General features: G+C 37.7%; 1 protein-coding gene across 2 annotated transcripts; it reads left to right on the forward strand.

The window, feature by feature from the left end:
* The first annotated feature begins 4,337 nt into the window (after positions 1-4,337).
* Positions 4,338-11,611, forward strand: LOC127422834 (exosome complex component RRP4-like). Of its 2 annotated transcripts, none has more exons than XM_051666633.1 (9): positions 4,338-4,504; positions 5,492-5,668; positions 6,480-6,525; positions 6,608-6,697; positions 8,661-8,726; positions 8,840-8,908; positions 10,329-10,505; positions 10,605-10,733; positions 11,353-11,611. In XM_051666633.1, exons 1-9 carry the CDS (start codon positions 4,377-4,379, stop codon positions 11,431-11,433), a joined length of 963 nt encoding a protein of 320 aa, XP_051522593.1. In that variant the 5' UTR covers positions 4,338-4,376; the 3' UTR covers positions 11,434-11,611. The 2 variants fall into 2 exon arrangements, with proteins under 2 accessions (XP_051522593.1, XP_051522601.1); XM_051666641.1 differs by having other exon boundaries at positions 5,492-5,593.
* The last annotated feature ends 3,923 nt before the right edge of the window (positions 11,612-15,534 follow it).

The raw sequence follows: 15,534 nt of genomic DNA on the forward strand, positions 1-15,534 counted from the left end.
GTTATGCGCAACAAACTTCCGTATTCCGTAAAACAGGTCGCATCGCTTCTGGTTCTGTACGTTCTACGCTGACATGGCGCTGTTTTACTCAAGATGCCTTCAGGAACTACCAAAGATGAGCATAACCGATGTCCATCGCATATGCAGGTTGACATCTAAAACTCCTGCCACCAAAATGGATAAGGGATTTAAACTATATGCTTCCTCATATATATGCGACTACGAAGGTATGTAGTAGTCCCGAACGGAAATGCTGTACAATATGTCACTAGCTAGCTAATGCTAACATAAACTACCTAGTCTTATCTATGGATCTACACAATCACATTAACACATTGTTAATTTTTTCACCAGTATCAAATAAAGACAGGCTGACTGGTCAGCATCAGGGCAGCCTGTCACAGGTCTATGAGGAAAAGCGAGAAGCCACACAGCCTGAGAGTAACGTTAGGGATGGTTTGGGTGTTCTGTTCAAGTTCTCCATCTGTTCCAGTTCAGGGACAGTTTTTATCAAGCCATTCAGAGTTGGAATAAGAATAGATGAATCTGTGATCATGACCAAGTCCCTTTGTTATCCTGAAATGCTTGGTAAATGCATGCACAGTTGTTCCAAGTTCATTGCTGTTGTTGTTGTTTGTCTACTTGTTAAAAGATGAGGATAGTGAGGTCACTGGGGTATAGTTGACTGACTGTAAATACTTAATTCTTGAGTGCCACCTATTATTCCATGTTATTCATAATCAGGCCTCCCAAAATAAAAATCCCTCTATTACACACAGTATTAACAAATTCTGTTATTGTATTTATTGTATTAATGGCATTGCCAAACTTGCCCCAGCAACCTTACTAGACTGATACTCAAATCAATGTCAGTGTTTGTAAAAATTTCACTCCATATACTTTTGTACAGATTGTTCTTTGGGATTTGGACCCTGTCATCCTCATATCAAATCGGTGCTCATGTGTAGCTGGTACTGCAGTGTGCAACCACATTGTTGCTTTGCTGTTTCAAACAGCACATTATTCAGAGCTTGATGTGCAGGTTGTGCCCCCCTGTCCACTCCTGCACTGAGACAGAGCAGCAATGGCACAAGCCCAGAACAGCTGTAAGTGTTGAGACGTGACTCCTGGTATTAGTGATATTAAAATATAAACAATAAGACAACTTGGAAGCATGTTTTGTAAATGCCACAGTCCAACTTGTAATGATCAGGAACCTTAGAAGGACAGCAATGAATTATTAAATGCAATTTGTTTGCTCTCATTGTTTTGACATAGGCAGTCATAGGTAATATGTCACATACTTTGCCTGACTAGTTAGTATTTTGTGTTATTTATTTTCCTTTTAATTTTCTTGTCTCTTAATGTTGATATTATTATTTTTATTTTCTTTGTCAGGGAGTGAAACCTGGGCCAATAAACAAAATGGTCATCACAAGACCAAGACCCACACGGCTCATGGAAGGAGGAATCAGGTGAGTTATTAAGCTCCTATTACTGTAATTACTGCATCGTGCAAGGTTATACAATCTACAGGGTCATAGGCAGTATGGTAAATGTTATTACTATATCACATGCTGCACTCAGTGGTATTGTTGAATACCCCTGTTGTATTCAACATATTTACTTGCCAGTGCATGACAATTGCTGTCTTTCACATTTTCACTATTACTGTCTTTTACAGAAGTACACTCTACAAGGGCTTGGTTGAGGACCCACTTGACCTCTCTTTGCTACAGATTGGAGACACATACAAAGACTTTGACATTACGGAGAAAACTTTAGTAGCAACTATGGCCATATGTGATGAGAAGACCCTTGTTGAGACAGCTTTTGGCTTAGCACAAAAGGGGAGTGTGCTCTCTTACCAGCAGCCTATACTGCCCACAAAGTCGGTCAACATGCACCAAGATCCTCCACCTTACTCACCGCTGCCTCTTGGGGAGTACAGGCTTGACCCAACAGAATGTGTGCACTGAAGAGGAGCACGAGTGTTTTGTCAGGGGAGTGAGTTCTGCAGAGTCTCTCGCAGAAAGAATCATCAAAGGAACAAGGCAGACAGCAGAAATTAGAAGAGGTGCAGACATGGAGTTTGAGGCAGCAGTGGAGTATTGCAGGATGAAAAATGTCAACTACACACCCTGTGGCCTCGTCATCCATCCTGATGCCCCTTGGCTTGGTGCCTCACCAGATGGCTTGATTTATGATCCATTCACACAGCTACCATTTGGACTGGTTGAGATAAAGTGCCCTAATGTGAAGAACTATGTGGACTGTAAATACCTTCAAATGCAGCATGGCACTTTAGCTCTCCGTGAAAGCCACTCGTATTACTGGCAGGTGCAGGGTCAACTGTTGATCACTGGCCTGCAATGGTGCGATTTTGTGATCTGTGCCCAGGATGACATGCTGGTGCAGCATATATATGTTGATCCAAAGGTAACAGCAGCCATCAGAGAAAGGGTGGACCAGTTTTATTTTAATGTGTATATGCAAAAGTACCTATCTTTCTCCAAAATGTTGTAATGATTGATGCAGGATAATGTGAGTTGTAAAGTTAGCTGCTTGACCATTTTTTAAAATTTCTTTACTATTTTTTATAGACTTTTTTTTTAGAGCTCTTATGGGCAATTTCAGACAGAAGCTCATCTCACTGTCTGACACGCACAGATCCGATTAAAACAGATTTCTGCAGCAAACAAGTATCGCACCTCGCACGCTGGATAATGAGATGATGAGTGAGAGTATCGATTAGACACGCCCCCCGGAAAGAGAGGCACAGCCACACCCCCTTAAGGTGGAAATAGGCTACATGGCTCATTCAGCGAAATCGGTGCCTTTTGTGTTCCTCATTAACATTTTACGATGTATTATTATTACCAATTTTCTTAACACATCAGCAAAAATCCTGTAACTTTATTTTAATTTTAAGTGTATTTTTTCCTTTGACTTTCTTCAAGAAGACGCCTTTCAGCTGTTTCCAATTTATCCTTGAGGATTAGCAAATATGCACATTTTGATAATTTTTTTTTTTTTAAATAAAAGCTAGTAGGCCTATTTAGTACTTATTCTCTCTCAATATATTTTTTTGTTTTAGTGGCAATTCTATAAAAAAAATGTATTATTATTTTATCCCCTTTTCTCCCAATTTGGAATGCCCAATTCCCACTACTTAGTAGGTCCTCGTGGTAGCGCGGTTACTCACCTTAATCCGGGTGGTGGAGGACAAGTCTCAGTTGCCTCTGCTTCTGAGACCGTCAATCCGCGCATCTTATCACATGACTCGTTGTGCATGACACCGCGGAGACTCACAGCATGTGGAGGCTCATGCTACTCTCCACGATCCACACACAACTTACCACACGCCCCATTGAGAGCGAGAACCACTAATCATGACCACAAGGAGGTTACCTCATGTGACTCTACCCTCCCTAGCAACCGGGCCAATTTGGTTGCTTAGGAGACCTGGCTGGTGTCACTTAGCACACCCTGGATTCGAACTCATGACTCCAGGGGTGATAGTCAGAGTCAATACTGGCTGAGATACCCAGGCCCCATAATTATATACATTTTTAAAGAAGTTGTGTCAACCTTGTTACCATCATACCCCCCCCAAACAATGTGCAATTCTATAAATAAAAATGATAAATAATCATCTTTATCCCCTCAGGATTTAATCGCTACAAGTTTTTTTTTAAATCACTGATATTTTATTAGTCTTAAATTGTCATCTCTGCTACCATGATTCTGCACATAAAACAACTTGTAATGTAGATATCTGTAGAAATACCTTTTTCTAATAAATATCTTATAGTGTCATGACCTCATTAATCTAGTAATGGTTAAAAAAAATCATTTAAAGCCAACGCTATATATCCCAACATATATTAAAAAAATAAATATAGCTTGAGATGGCACAGTGCAATTTTGTCTGCTAGAATGTTTCAAATTCGCTTTTTTGAAATGGAAAAGGCACAGATATTGACAAGACAGACTTACTGCATTTTCATACAGTTTTAAAACTATAACCCCAAATGTAACATCATTCCAAAAGTAATATGAGGCTGTTCAACATGTGCACCCTGCACCATAGACTAGAGTCATCGTCGTAAATCATTTTTAAACAATTAGCAAAAATAAATAAAGATCTATATATATGTATGTATGTGTGTGTGTGCGTGTGTATATATATATATATATATATATATATATATATATATATATATATATATATATATATATATATATATATATAAACACGGTTTCGTAACTAATGCAATGTCTCCGTCTGCTGGACACTGCACAGATGTGTTTCAGAGTCTTTTATTATGAAAGTCGCTTCTTTCTGCCATTTTGGATCGATCTCATGTGAAAGCATGGCGGTGGATATGAGATTACCAACTGTCCACAAACACATCTCACTGGCAACATCACAAACTCACCTGGACAGCAAACATCTGGTGGTTCCCGGTGATGTCATCACATCTGACACCGGGTTCATGAGGTAAACGGGTGCAGATACGGGTGAATAACTTCAGTGTGTGCTGCGGAATACTCACGCTGATAAAGGATTAAATAATAAAGCTATCACTATCTTCAGTGACTTGTTTGAGTGGATAGTGTCATTTATTATGGCAGTCATGTAAACGGTGGAGGGAAGTTTCGTCTTTTTCTGTGAGCTGACTAGACATTATGTTTGTTGTAGTGTTCCTAAGGACCTTACAATCTGCCATTTTTAAATAAAAGTGATCAGATGAAAATTAAAACCTCATTAACCATTTCATTTCCACTCATTTTTTATGAAATATGTGTCAAAATTCAAAATACAATAAAACAATGCAATTTTCATTTTCACAGTTACATCAATTTAAAGGGATAGTTCACCCAAAAAGTAAACTTCTCTCATCATTTCTTCACCCTCATGTCATGCGAGATGTGTTTGACTTTCTTTCTTCTGCTGAACACAAATGAATATTTTTAGAAGAATAGTTCGGCTCTGTAGCTCCATACAGTGCAAGGGAATGGTGACCAGAACTTTGAAGCTCAAAAAAGCACATAAAGGCAGCATAAAAGTAATCCATCCAACTCCATTGGTTTAATCCATGTCTTCTGAATCTCAAGATAACAGACCAAAATACAACTCCTTTTTCACAAAAAAATCTTGACACCTGCAGTCTCTAGGCACAATTATGTTTTGTGGCTCTATTTCACTTCCTAGTGCTTGACACATGTGCATAGCGTTACATGGCGCTATAGGAAGTGTAATAGTAGAGGTGTATTCAAGCATGTGTGAATAATGTACTAGTTTTGGACAAAAAAATGAGCATCACAACATTGACCCAAATATTAAAATTGGGATGAAAAATCATGGAAAGTTTTTGTGCCCAGAATTGCTGTCCAGGCAGGCGTAGTATGTATTTTTGAGATGCAGCCTGTATGTGAAACCATATGTGATGTGTGTGATTGTGAAGATCTTCTTCTTCATCGTCAGGGGTCATGGCACCTACATGGATGAAGAGCGGCTCACAGCGTCAGTTGCTGGAGAGGTTGAACGAGTCAATAAACTCATCTGCGTGAAACCACTCAAGACCAGGTCAACACTGAACACTTCATTTCTATTTAACTATACAGCAGGGCTATTCAACTTCATCGACAAAAAATATTCAGGGTACGCATGCCAAGCCAGGATATTTTGTTATTGAGAAGCTTCTATCAACACATATTGTGTTATAGTAGGCCTATATTATTTGTTCACTATATAATAGTCTGATTTATAGCTTTTATTTTTTTATCATGAGGAATATTTCCACCTACCAGAAAATTCTGGGTGGAAAAAAATACAGGTAACTCGAGACCAAAAAATTAAATAAAAATAATCTAAAAAGTGCTTTCAGAATTGCTCCATTACAGAATGAGTAAATCAGACTGATACTAAAAATTGTATTGAACAATAACAGTGATGTTTATTATAGTTGCAGTGATTTAAACTTTTGACTTTTCAAATTTCTTAACCAAAACAATTAATAGAACTTTTCTGCCGATCCGAACTCACGCTTGTCAGTCTTCCATGATTTTAGTTCTTTAATCTTCCCATTCTGTCAAAATCACGGATAATGCTAATTTGTAGCGCAACCTCTAAAAGCATCTAAAAACGTGGCGCTCTTGCACTAGACTGCAAAAACATCAAGACGTGTGCATAGGAGAACAACTGATAAACAATGTGAACACGTTCAGTATGAACAGCCCCTAAGACAGCTGACAACCTCAAGTGGGCCACTGAAGATTTCAAACGGGCCGGATTTGAATAGGCCTGCTATACAGTATTGTCAGTGCATCAACATATACTGTACACAACACAGCAGAGACACAAATAAGATGCCAGTTATGGTGATAAAATAATAACAGCAACATTCAGTTAACAAAACAACACAACAAGAGTTCATTCACATCAGTGTTGAACTGTGTTCTTACTCTTTCAGATACAACGGTGAAGTTGGTGATGTGATTGTTGGCAGGATTACAGAGGTGTGTGGTGATATGTCATGATTTTTACTGTGTGATGGAAGCTCTCTTCTGATGTGTGTGTGTTTCCTCTTTAAACATCCAGGTGCAGCAGAAACGATGGAAAGTGGAGACGAATTCCCGTCTGGATTCTGTGCTGCTGCTGTCTTCAGTCAATCTACCTGGAGGAGAACTGGTGAGGAGCAACTGACATTTCACATTGATGGCTAATTACTGTATGAAAGAGGTCATGTACAGTCAGCTGGTCAAAATAAACCCCCACACAATTGTACGTTATCCTGCTTATTCGGAAAACAATGTTTATTTTTGCAGTTCCATTCAGTGGTGCAGAAATTACATACTTCAGCATTAATGTTCATTATACACCAATCACAATCAAGTATTCCAGAGAGTTGTGCATATATTAATATATATATATAGTTTAGCGCATACAGGTGCATCTCAATAAATTAAAATGTCGTGGAAAAGTTCATTTATTTCAGTAATTCAACTCAAATTGTGAAACTCGTGTATTAAATAAATTCAGTGCACACAGACTTAAGTAGTTTAAGTCTTTGGTTCTTTTAATTGTGATGATTTTGGCTCACATTTAACAAAAACCCACCAATTCACTATCTCAACAAATTAGAATACATCATAAGACCAATAAAAAAAACATTTTTAGTGAATTGTTGGCCTTCTGGAAAGTATGTTCATTTACTGTATATGTACTCAATACTTGGTAGGGGCACCTTTTGCTTTAATTACTGCCTCAATTCGGCGTGGCATGGAGGTGATCAGTTTGTGGCACTGCTGAGGTGGTATGGAAGCCCAGGTTTCTTTGACAGTGGCCTTCAGCTCATCTGCATTTTTTGGTCTCTTGTTTCTCATTTTCCTCTTGACAATACCCCATTGATTCTCTATGGGGTTCAGGTCTGGTGAGTTTGCTGGCCAGTCAAGCACACCAACACCATGGTCATTTAACCAACTTTTGGTGCTTTTGGCAGTGTGGGCAGGTGCCAAATCCTGCTGGAAAATGAAATCAGCATCTTTAAAAAGCTGGTCAGCAGAAGGAAGCATGAAGTGCTCCAAAATTACTTGGTAAACGGGTGCAGTGACTTTGGTTTTCAAAAAACACAATGGACCAACACCAGCAGATGACATTGCACCCCAAATCATCACAGACTGTGGAAACTTAACACTGGACTTCAAGCAACTTGGGCTATGAGCTTCTCCACCCTTCCTCCAGACTCTAGGACCTTGGTTTCCAAATGAAATACAAAACTTGCTCTCATCTGAAAAGAGGACTTTGGACCACTGGCCAACAGTCCAGTTCTTCTTCTGCTTAGCCCAGGTAAGACACCTCTGACATTGTCTGTGGTTCAGGAGTGGCTTAACAAGAGGAATACGACAACTGTAGCCAAATTCCTTGACATGTCTGTGTGTGGTGGCTCTTGATGCCTTGACCCCAGCCTCAGTCCATTCCTTGTGAAGTTCACCCAAATTCTTGAATCGATTTTGCTTGACAATCCTCATAAGGCTGCGGTTCTCTCGGTTGGTTGTGCATCTTTTTCTTCCACACTTTTTCCTTCCACTCAACTTTCTGTTAACATGCTTGGATACAGCACTCTGTGAACAGCCAGCTTCTTTGGCAATGAATGTTTGTGGCTTACCCTCCTTGTGAAGGGTGTCAATGATTGTCTTCTGGACAACTGTCAGATCAGCAGTCTTCCCCATGATTGTGTAGCCTAGTGAACCAAACTGAGAGACCATTTTGAAGGCTCAGGAAACCTTTGCGGGTGTTTTGAGTTGATTAGCTGATTGGCATGTCACCATATTCTAATTTTTTGAGATAGTGAATTGGTGGGTTTTTGTTAAATGTGAGCCAAAATCATCACAATTAAAAGAACCAAAGACTTAAACTACTTCAGTCTGTGTGCATTGAATTTATTTAATACACCAGTTTCACAATTTGAGTTGAATTACTGAAATAAATGAACTTTTCCACGACATTCTAATTTATTGAGATGCACCTGTATATCAGAATTTTAACTCAGTATAGAAACAAAAAAGGAAAGCACACAGAGACGAATGGAGAATTGCATGATTGCAAAAGTAACCTGCTCAAGATGCAGTTTTGTGTGTTTATTTTCTCTCAGAGAAGACGATCTGCTGAAGATGAGTTGGCCATGAGAGATTATCTTCAGGAAGGAGATCTCATCAGTGTATCCTGATCAAATATTCACTCACTGTAAAGAATCAAACTGGACTGTATCAGCCTCTCACATACTGTATATCATCAGTGTTTATTATTATTGTTTTCTTTAATATTTCTCAGGCAGAGGTTCAGTCTGTATTTTCAGATGGAGCTCTTTCTCTGCACACACGCAGTTTGAAGTACGGAAAGGTAAGAATCATGTGTCTAACGTTTTTCTCACTGTATTAAAACTATAATGCATATAGTAGGCCTGGGCGATATGTCCAATATTCATGATATTATTGCAATGATTTTGCTGGCAGTATAAAATTGAGGAGATGAAACCTGTAGAGTTGCGTTCACAATGCGTGAAAAGCACGAACTGCTCTGTGGAAATAGAGTGGACTAAACTCAGCACCTTTGCATTTGGCAAACCCTGCCAAATTCATTTCAAATTTGTTCATTTCAAACCCTGGATGTGATGTGTTTGAGTTTTGAATTATTTATTATATATTATATTTGATATGGTTAGATTTATAATTATTTTAACTATATACTAAAATTATTTATATTTGGGTGCCTTTCTCAGTAAATATTGATATGGGATTAATTGCAAGTAATTAATCGACATCATGTAATTCATTAAAAAATAGTAATCAATTGACAGCCCTAACAGTAATACAAATAATCATATTTTGAAGATAAGATTTGTATATAATAATAGTAATAATAAAATGGTATTATATTATAATAATAATCTTGACTGAGTTCAACAATAATAAAAATATTCAACTTTGTTCCAAAAATGTAGTTGTCATTCATAAAACATTTTGAGTACAAATAAATGCAGGTAAATATGAAATATTGCTTTTTTATTGTTGTATTGTATTACTGCATATAAATGAAAATAATTAAATGAAGTGTTCTTCCTTGTGTTCATTTAGTTAAAAACGTTGGAAAACATGCCTTATAACTAGATTTGAATTTCATGCATTAAACGTTTTAAATCTACTAAAATGATGGTCCTCTAATTTAGGCCTGTCGCAATTATTAAATAATTGTCTGATTATTTGAGATAACTGCAATTATTGTGCACTTCAAATTCCAATCACATTTTACTGTCCAAATCAAATAATTTTAAGTCAATATATAAATGCCACGAACAGCGCATTTATGAAGTGCTGTGAAGCACATGCTTTCTGTGGATGTTCACGCCAAACTCCCGCGAAAATATAAACATGGATTTTGATCGTGAACGCAAAGCGCTCTGGGTTTCACTTTCATTAAATATTCATGTAATGGCAAATGTTCTTGGTCGTTGTGGGGTCACACACACAGTGTTAATGACACAGAGGACACGTTCGCTTACACCCTGTCTACACACCGGACGGGTCGAAATGAACATTTGAAATGATGGCCAATCAGCCGTGAGCTCGAGTAGACTTCAGCCACAGTTAAATGGGAAGATACCCTGGATGCTACTTTATTTTAAATGTAAATCCGACAGTTATAAACATTTACTTATTATATCATTTCTGGCGCAGGTTTATCAGCCCATCATCTCAAAATGGATTTCTTATGAGCCTGCCCAATATATTGGCTTGTCGTTAGTCATGTGTTGTGTTTTCAGTTGGGTCAAGGTGTGCTGGTACTAGTGTCACCATCTCTAGTGAAGAGACAGAAAACTCATTTCCACAATCTACCGTGCGGAGCTTCTATAATCCTGGGGAACAACGGTTATGTGTGGCTGTATCCCACACCAGGACATCAGGACGAGGAGGCAGGAGGATATTACACCAGCATGGAGGTCAGACTTCTGCTTTATTAGTATACTTTCACTATAATGGTTTAGATTTGTAAATCTGTACTGATGCTGTCTTTGATTTCTGTCGTGTTGCTCGATCAGCCCGTGTCTCTGTCGGATCGTGAGGTGATCTCGAGGTTGAGGAACTGTTTGTTGGCTCTGTCAGCTCATAAGGTGTTGCTGTATGACACAAGTGTCCTATACTGCTATGAATCCTCCCTTACACACCAGGTACTGTTGCAGTCATGAATAACCCATCAAAACATGACTGCTGAAGGGCCGTTCACACTTACAGACATCTGCAGTGACCAGAAGTCATGAGCAACACCAAACATGGTTGATGTAATGTGGGTGCGCTTGGATTTCACTGTTGAGAATTTAACTGTATGCAAATGAGAAGTGACACAATCAGTGCTCAGTGCATCATATCATTAACAGTATAAACGGATCACAAGCCATTTTGACACTTAATCATGTGCAAGGTGTAAATTATACATACAGTATCTGTAAATCAGTTTTCAAAAAATGCTAAGGTTTGCTGTAGTCAAAATGCCATTTTGATTTTCACTGCAACATCGTTCCTGTCAAATTAAAGAGATAGTTCAGCCAAAAATGAAAATTCTCATCATTTACTTACCCTCATGCCATCCCAGATGTGTATGATTTACTTTAGGATCGATCCGCCCATCCCTAGTCAGAGTGACAGCAGTGGGAACGCCCACTAACACTTCAGTTGACACTGTCAGTGTGAATGGCCCATCGGTCTTCATGAACTCTTGATGTTCATATTAGATTAAATGTACCTGTCTTTCTCCTTTTAAATAATGTGTATGTGTTTGATTCCTTGTAGATTAAAGATATTCTTAAGCCAGAGATCATGGAGCAGATCATCCTCGAGACACGACAGCGCCTGGTTGAGCACGAAGGCTAAAGAACAAAATAATTCCATTTATTTTCCAATGACTGTAATTTTAACAGCATTCTTTTCATGCTTGAAATGTAACATACAATTTATATACTTAACACTTTGGAATAAATACATACAAATTAAAAAAAAAAAGTGCATTATTGTTGCTTATACATAAAAAAAATAAATAAATAAAACTTGATGCCTGCATTTGAAACTCAATGGACATTTTAAGAAAAGAGTGTTTTAACAGACTTATTACACTATGAAATTGGCAGTTTATCTGTTAGAAATGTTTGTAGAAGCTAGTGGAAGTAGAGTTAGTTCTCAAACTTGTACTTGTCAATGGCAGACATTTGTTAATGTCTCAAAGTCATGGTAAACCTGGAGAAATCAGGGACATTTACAATTGTGTTATCAAGGGCTGAAAGAGTTGTGGAAATTAAAATCATGGGAAAGTCAGAAATTTCTATAGTGAATACCAATCTACCTACCTGCCTACCGACCGACTGACTAGCCTATTCATCCGCAGAATATTTTAAAGAGAATTTTACTGGATATATACAGTGTGTGTGTATATATATATATATATATATATACACACGGTACTGTGCAAAAGTCTTAGGCACATAAGATGTTTCACAAAAGCATTTGTCTTAAGATGGTTATTTATATTTTTAGCTTTAGTGTGTCAATAGGAAATATAAATGTTGGACTCCCAAACATTACTTTTGCAAATAGAATAGAAGAACAGGGAGCCCTGCAACAGATGTCATGGCCCCCACAGAGCCCTCCACTGAACATCGTGTCAGTCTGGGATTGCAAGAAGAGACAGAAGTAATTGAGACAGCCTAAATAGAGAACTAGAAGAACTGTGATGAATTCTCCAAGAAGCTTGGAACATCCTATCTGCCAACAGTCTGGATGGCACCCTGGCCTGAATCGGGTGGGGAAGGAGTGTGACCGGGCTGTGAGGGTGCACGGCCGGCACTGAGTCAACTAATCAGTGGGAGAAGGAGATACAGGGGAGCTGGAGACGCCAGTTCGAGAGAGAGAGAGAGAGAGACATACGTGCCACGCTGTGTGTGTTTAAGTTCATTGTTTAAGTTCATTTATGCATTAAAAGTTTGTTGATTGTTCAGCCAGGTCCCGCCTCCTCCTTGCCCATCCTTCACCTGTTACAACTGTATTTATATATATATATATATATATATATATATATATATATACACACACACATACAGTTGCAATCAAAATTATTCAACCCCCCTGACCAGCAATACATTCTGGTGATGTGAATTAAAACACATCAACTAAAACCTCAGTAAACAGTCAAAGTTTTTAATACATATTTGAGTGATTTTGATAACAAAGAGTTCAGTTTACCCAAATTTAAAAATGAAAAATATCTAATTCTCTCCACAAATGTCATGTCAGAAATATTCAACCCCCAAAGTCAATCATTTGTGGAGCATCCTTTATCCTTAATAACAGCAAATAAATGTTTCAGGTAAGTGTTCTCAGGTTTCGGAAACCTCTCTATTAGAATTTTTACACATTTCTCATGAGCAAAAGCTTCCAGCTCATTGACATTCTTTGGTTTCTGTGCTGCCACTGCTTCCTTGAAATCCCAACAAAGGTTTGCAATGGCATTTTAATGATGGACTGAAAGGGCCATTTAAGGACATTCCACGACCTATCCCTGAACCAGATTTTGGACAACTTGGATGTATCCTTGGTGTTATTGTCTTGCTGGAAAGTCCAGTGATCACCGAGCTTCAATTTACACACTGAAGGCATCACATTTTTCATGCCAAAATGGCCTAATACATGAAAGAATCCATGGTGTCAGTCACATAGACAGGATAGCCATTTCCTGCCGCCGCAAAACACCCCCATAACAGAACTGACCCACCTCCATGCTTGACTCTGGGGATGGTGTCATTCTTGTCATCTTACTCCAGACATACTGCTGACCCATGGGTCTAAAACTCATTTTCAGTTTAGTGTCATACGTCTATAAAACCTTCTTCTAGGACTCCACAGGTCTTTCCTAATTACGTCTTGAATATTCAAGTCAATATTTTTTGGTGAAGTTTTGCTTTCTTCCACACCCCAAGAAGGTTGCTGTTGTACCATATTTAAAAAATGTATGAATGGTGCTGCCAGCTTTGTCTAATGGAAATTGAAGTGCCTTGGAAATATACTTTTAGCCATGACCTTTCTTGTGTAATGAAATAATCTCCTCTATTAACTTTTAAGACAGCTAATTTTTAATTTTTTTTTTTTTTTTTTTTTTTTTTTGCATAGAAATTCATTTTTGCTTGCAACGCTAAACTTAAATTTTAAAACTTAAATAAGTGCCATAGCAGATTGATGATTTAATTTTGTTTTAAAACAATTACTTGTGTAGCCTTACATATTTAAGAAACAGCTACATGCAATAGGGGTTGAATAATTATGACATGGCTGTATTTTTAAAAAATCCTGCTATTTAGAAATATTAGGTTATATATTCACACTATGACTTTGAATGTGTCACTCAACTGATATAGATGTAAAGTTTAAAAATTCTGGGTCATCAGAAAAGCTTAACTTTGTAAATCCTTACTGTCTTGCGGGGGTTGAATAATTTTGATTGAAACTATATACAGTTGTGCTCAAAAGTTTGCATACCCTTGGATAATTGGTAATATATGTACCATTTTTAAAGAAAAAATGAGTGAGCAGACAAAACACATTTCTTTTATTTCTTATGGGATTCAGATTCAACTGTAGGTTATAACAGAATGGCACAATCATAAAACAAAACATGGCAACAAAGAAAAAAATGAAATGACCCCTGTTCAAAATTCTGCATACCCTTAGATCTTAATACTGTGTATTGCCCCCTTTAGCATCAATGACAGTGTGCAGTCTTTTGTAATAGTTGTCTATGAGGCCCCAAATTCTTGCAGGTGGGTATAGCTGCCCATTCGTCTTGGCAAAATGACTCCAGGTCATGCAAAGTCTTTGATCGTCTTGCATGAACCGCATGTTTGAGATCTCCCCAGAGTGGCTCGATGATATTAAGGTCTGGAGACTGTGATGGCCACCCCAGAACCTTCACCTTTTTCTTGGTTCGAGTACGAAACTGATCTAAATGTTAAACCGATACTTTGAGTTCATAATGATGATTATATGTGTAGAAAAGTGGTTTTGGTTCGAGGACACCGAATTGAATGTTAAACCGATACTTTGAGATCATAATGATGATTATATGTGTAGAAAAGCGATTTTGGTTCGAGTAGGAAACTGATTTGAATGTTAAACCGATATTTTGAGTTCATAATGATGATTATATGTGTAGAAAAGAGGTTTTAGTTCGAGTAGGACACCGAACTGAATGTTAAACCGATACTTTGATTTCATAATGATGATTATATGTGTAGAAAAGCGGTTTTGGTTCGAGTAGGAAACTGATCTGAATGTTAAAGGCAATATTTTGAGTTCGTAATGATGATTATATGTGTAGAAAAGTGGTTTTGGTTCGAGTAGGAAACTGATCTGAATGTTAAACGCAATATTTTGAGTTCATAATGATGATTATATGTGTAGAAAAAAGGTTTTGGTTCGAGTAGGACACCGAACTGAACGTTAAACCGATACTTTGAGTTCATAATGATGATTATATGTGTAGAAAAGCGGCTTTGGTTCAAGTAGGAAACTGATCTGAACGTTAAACCGATACTTTGAGTTCATAATGATGATTATATGTGTAGAAAAGAGGTTTTGGTTCAAGTAGGACACGGATCTGAATGTTAAACCGATACTTTGAGTTCATAATGATGATTATATGTGTAGAAAAGTGGTTTTGGTTCAAGTAGGACACGGATCTGAATGTTAAACCGATACTTTGAGTTCATAATGATGATTATATGTGTAGAAAAGTGGTTTTGGTTCAAGTAGGACACGGATCTGAATGTTAAACCGATACTTTGAGTTCATAATGATGATTATATGTATAGAAAAGTGGTTTTGGTTCGAGTAAGACACCAAACTGAATGTTAAACCCGATACTTTGAGTTCATAATGATGATTATATGTGTAGAAAACTGGTTTTGGTTCAAGTAGGAAACTGATCTG

This window comes from Myxocyprinus asiaticus, chromosome 3 (genome assembly GCF_019703515.2).
Source record: "Myxocyprinus asiaticus isolate MX2 ecotype Aquarium Trade chromosome 3, UBuf_Myxa_2, whole genome shotgun sequence".
NCBI lineage: Eukaryota > Metazoa > Chordata > Actinopteri > Cypriniformes > Catostomidae > Myxocyprinus > Myxocyprinus asiaticus.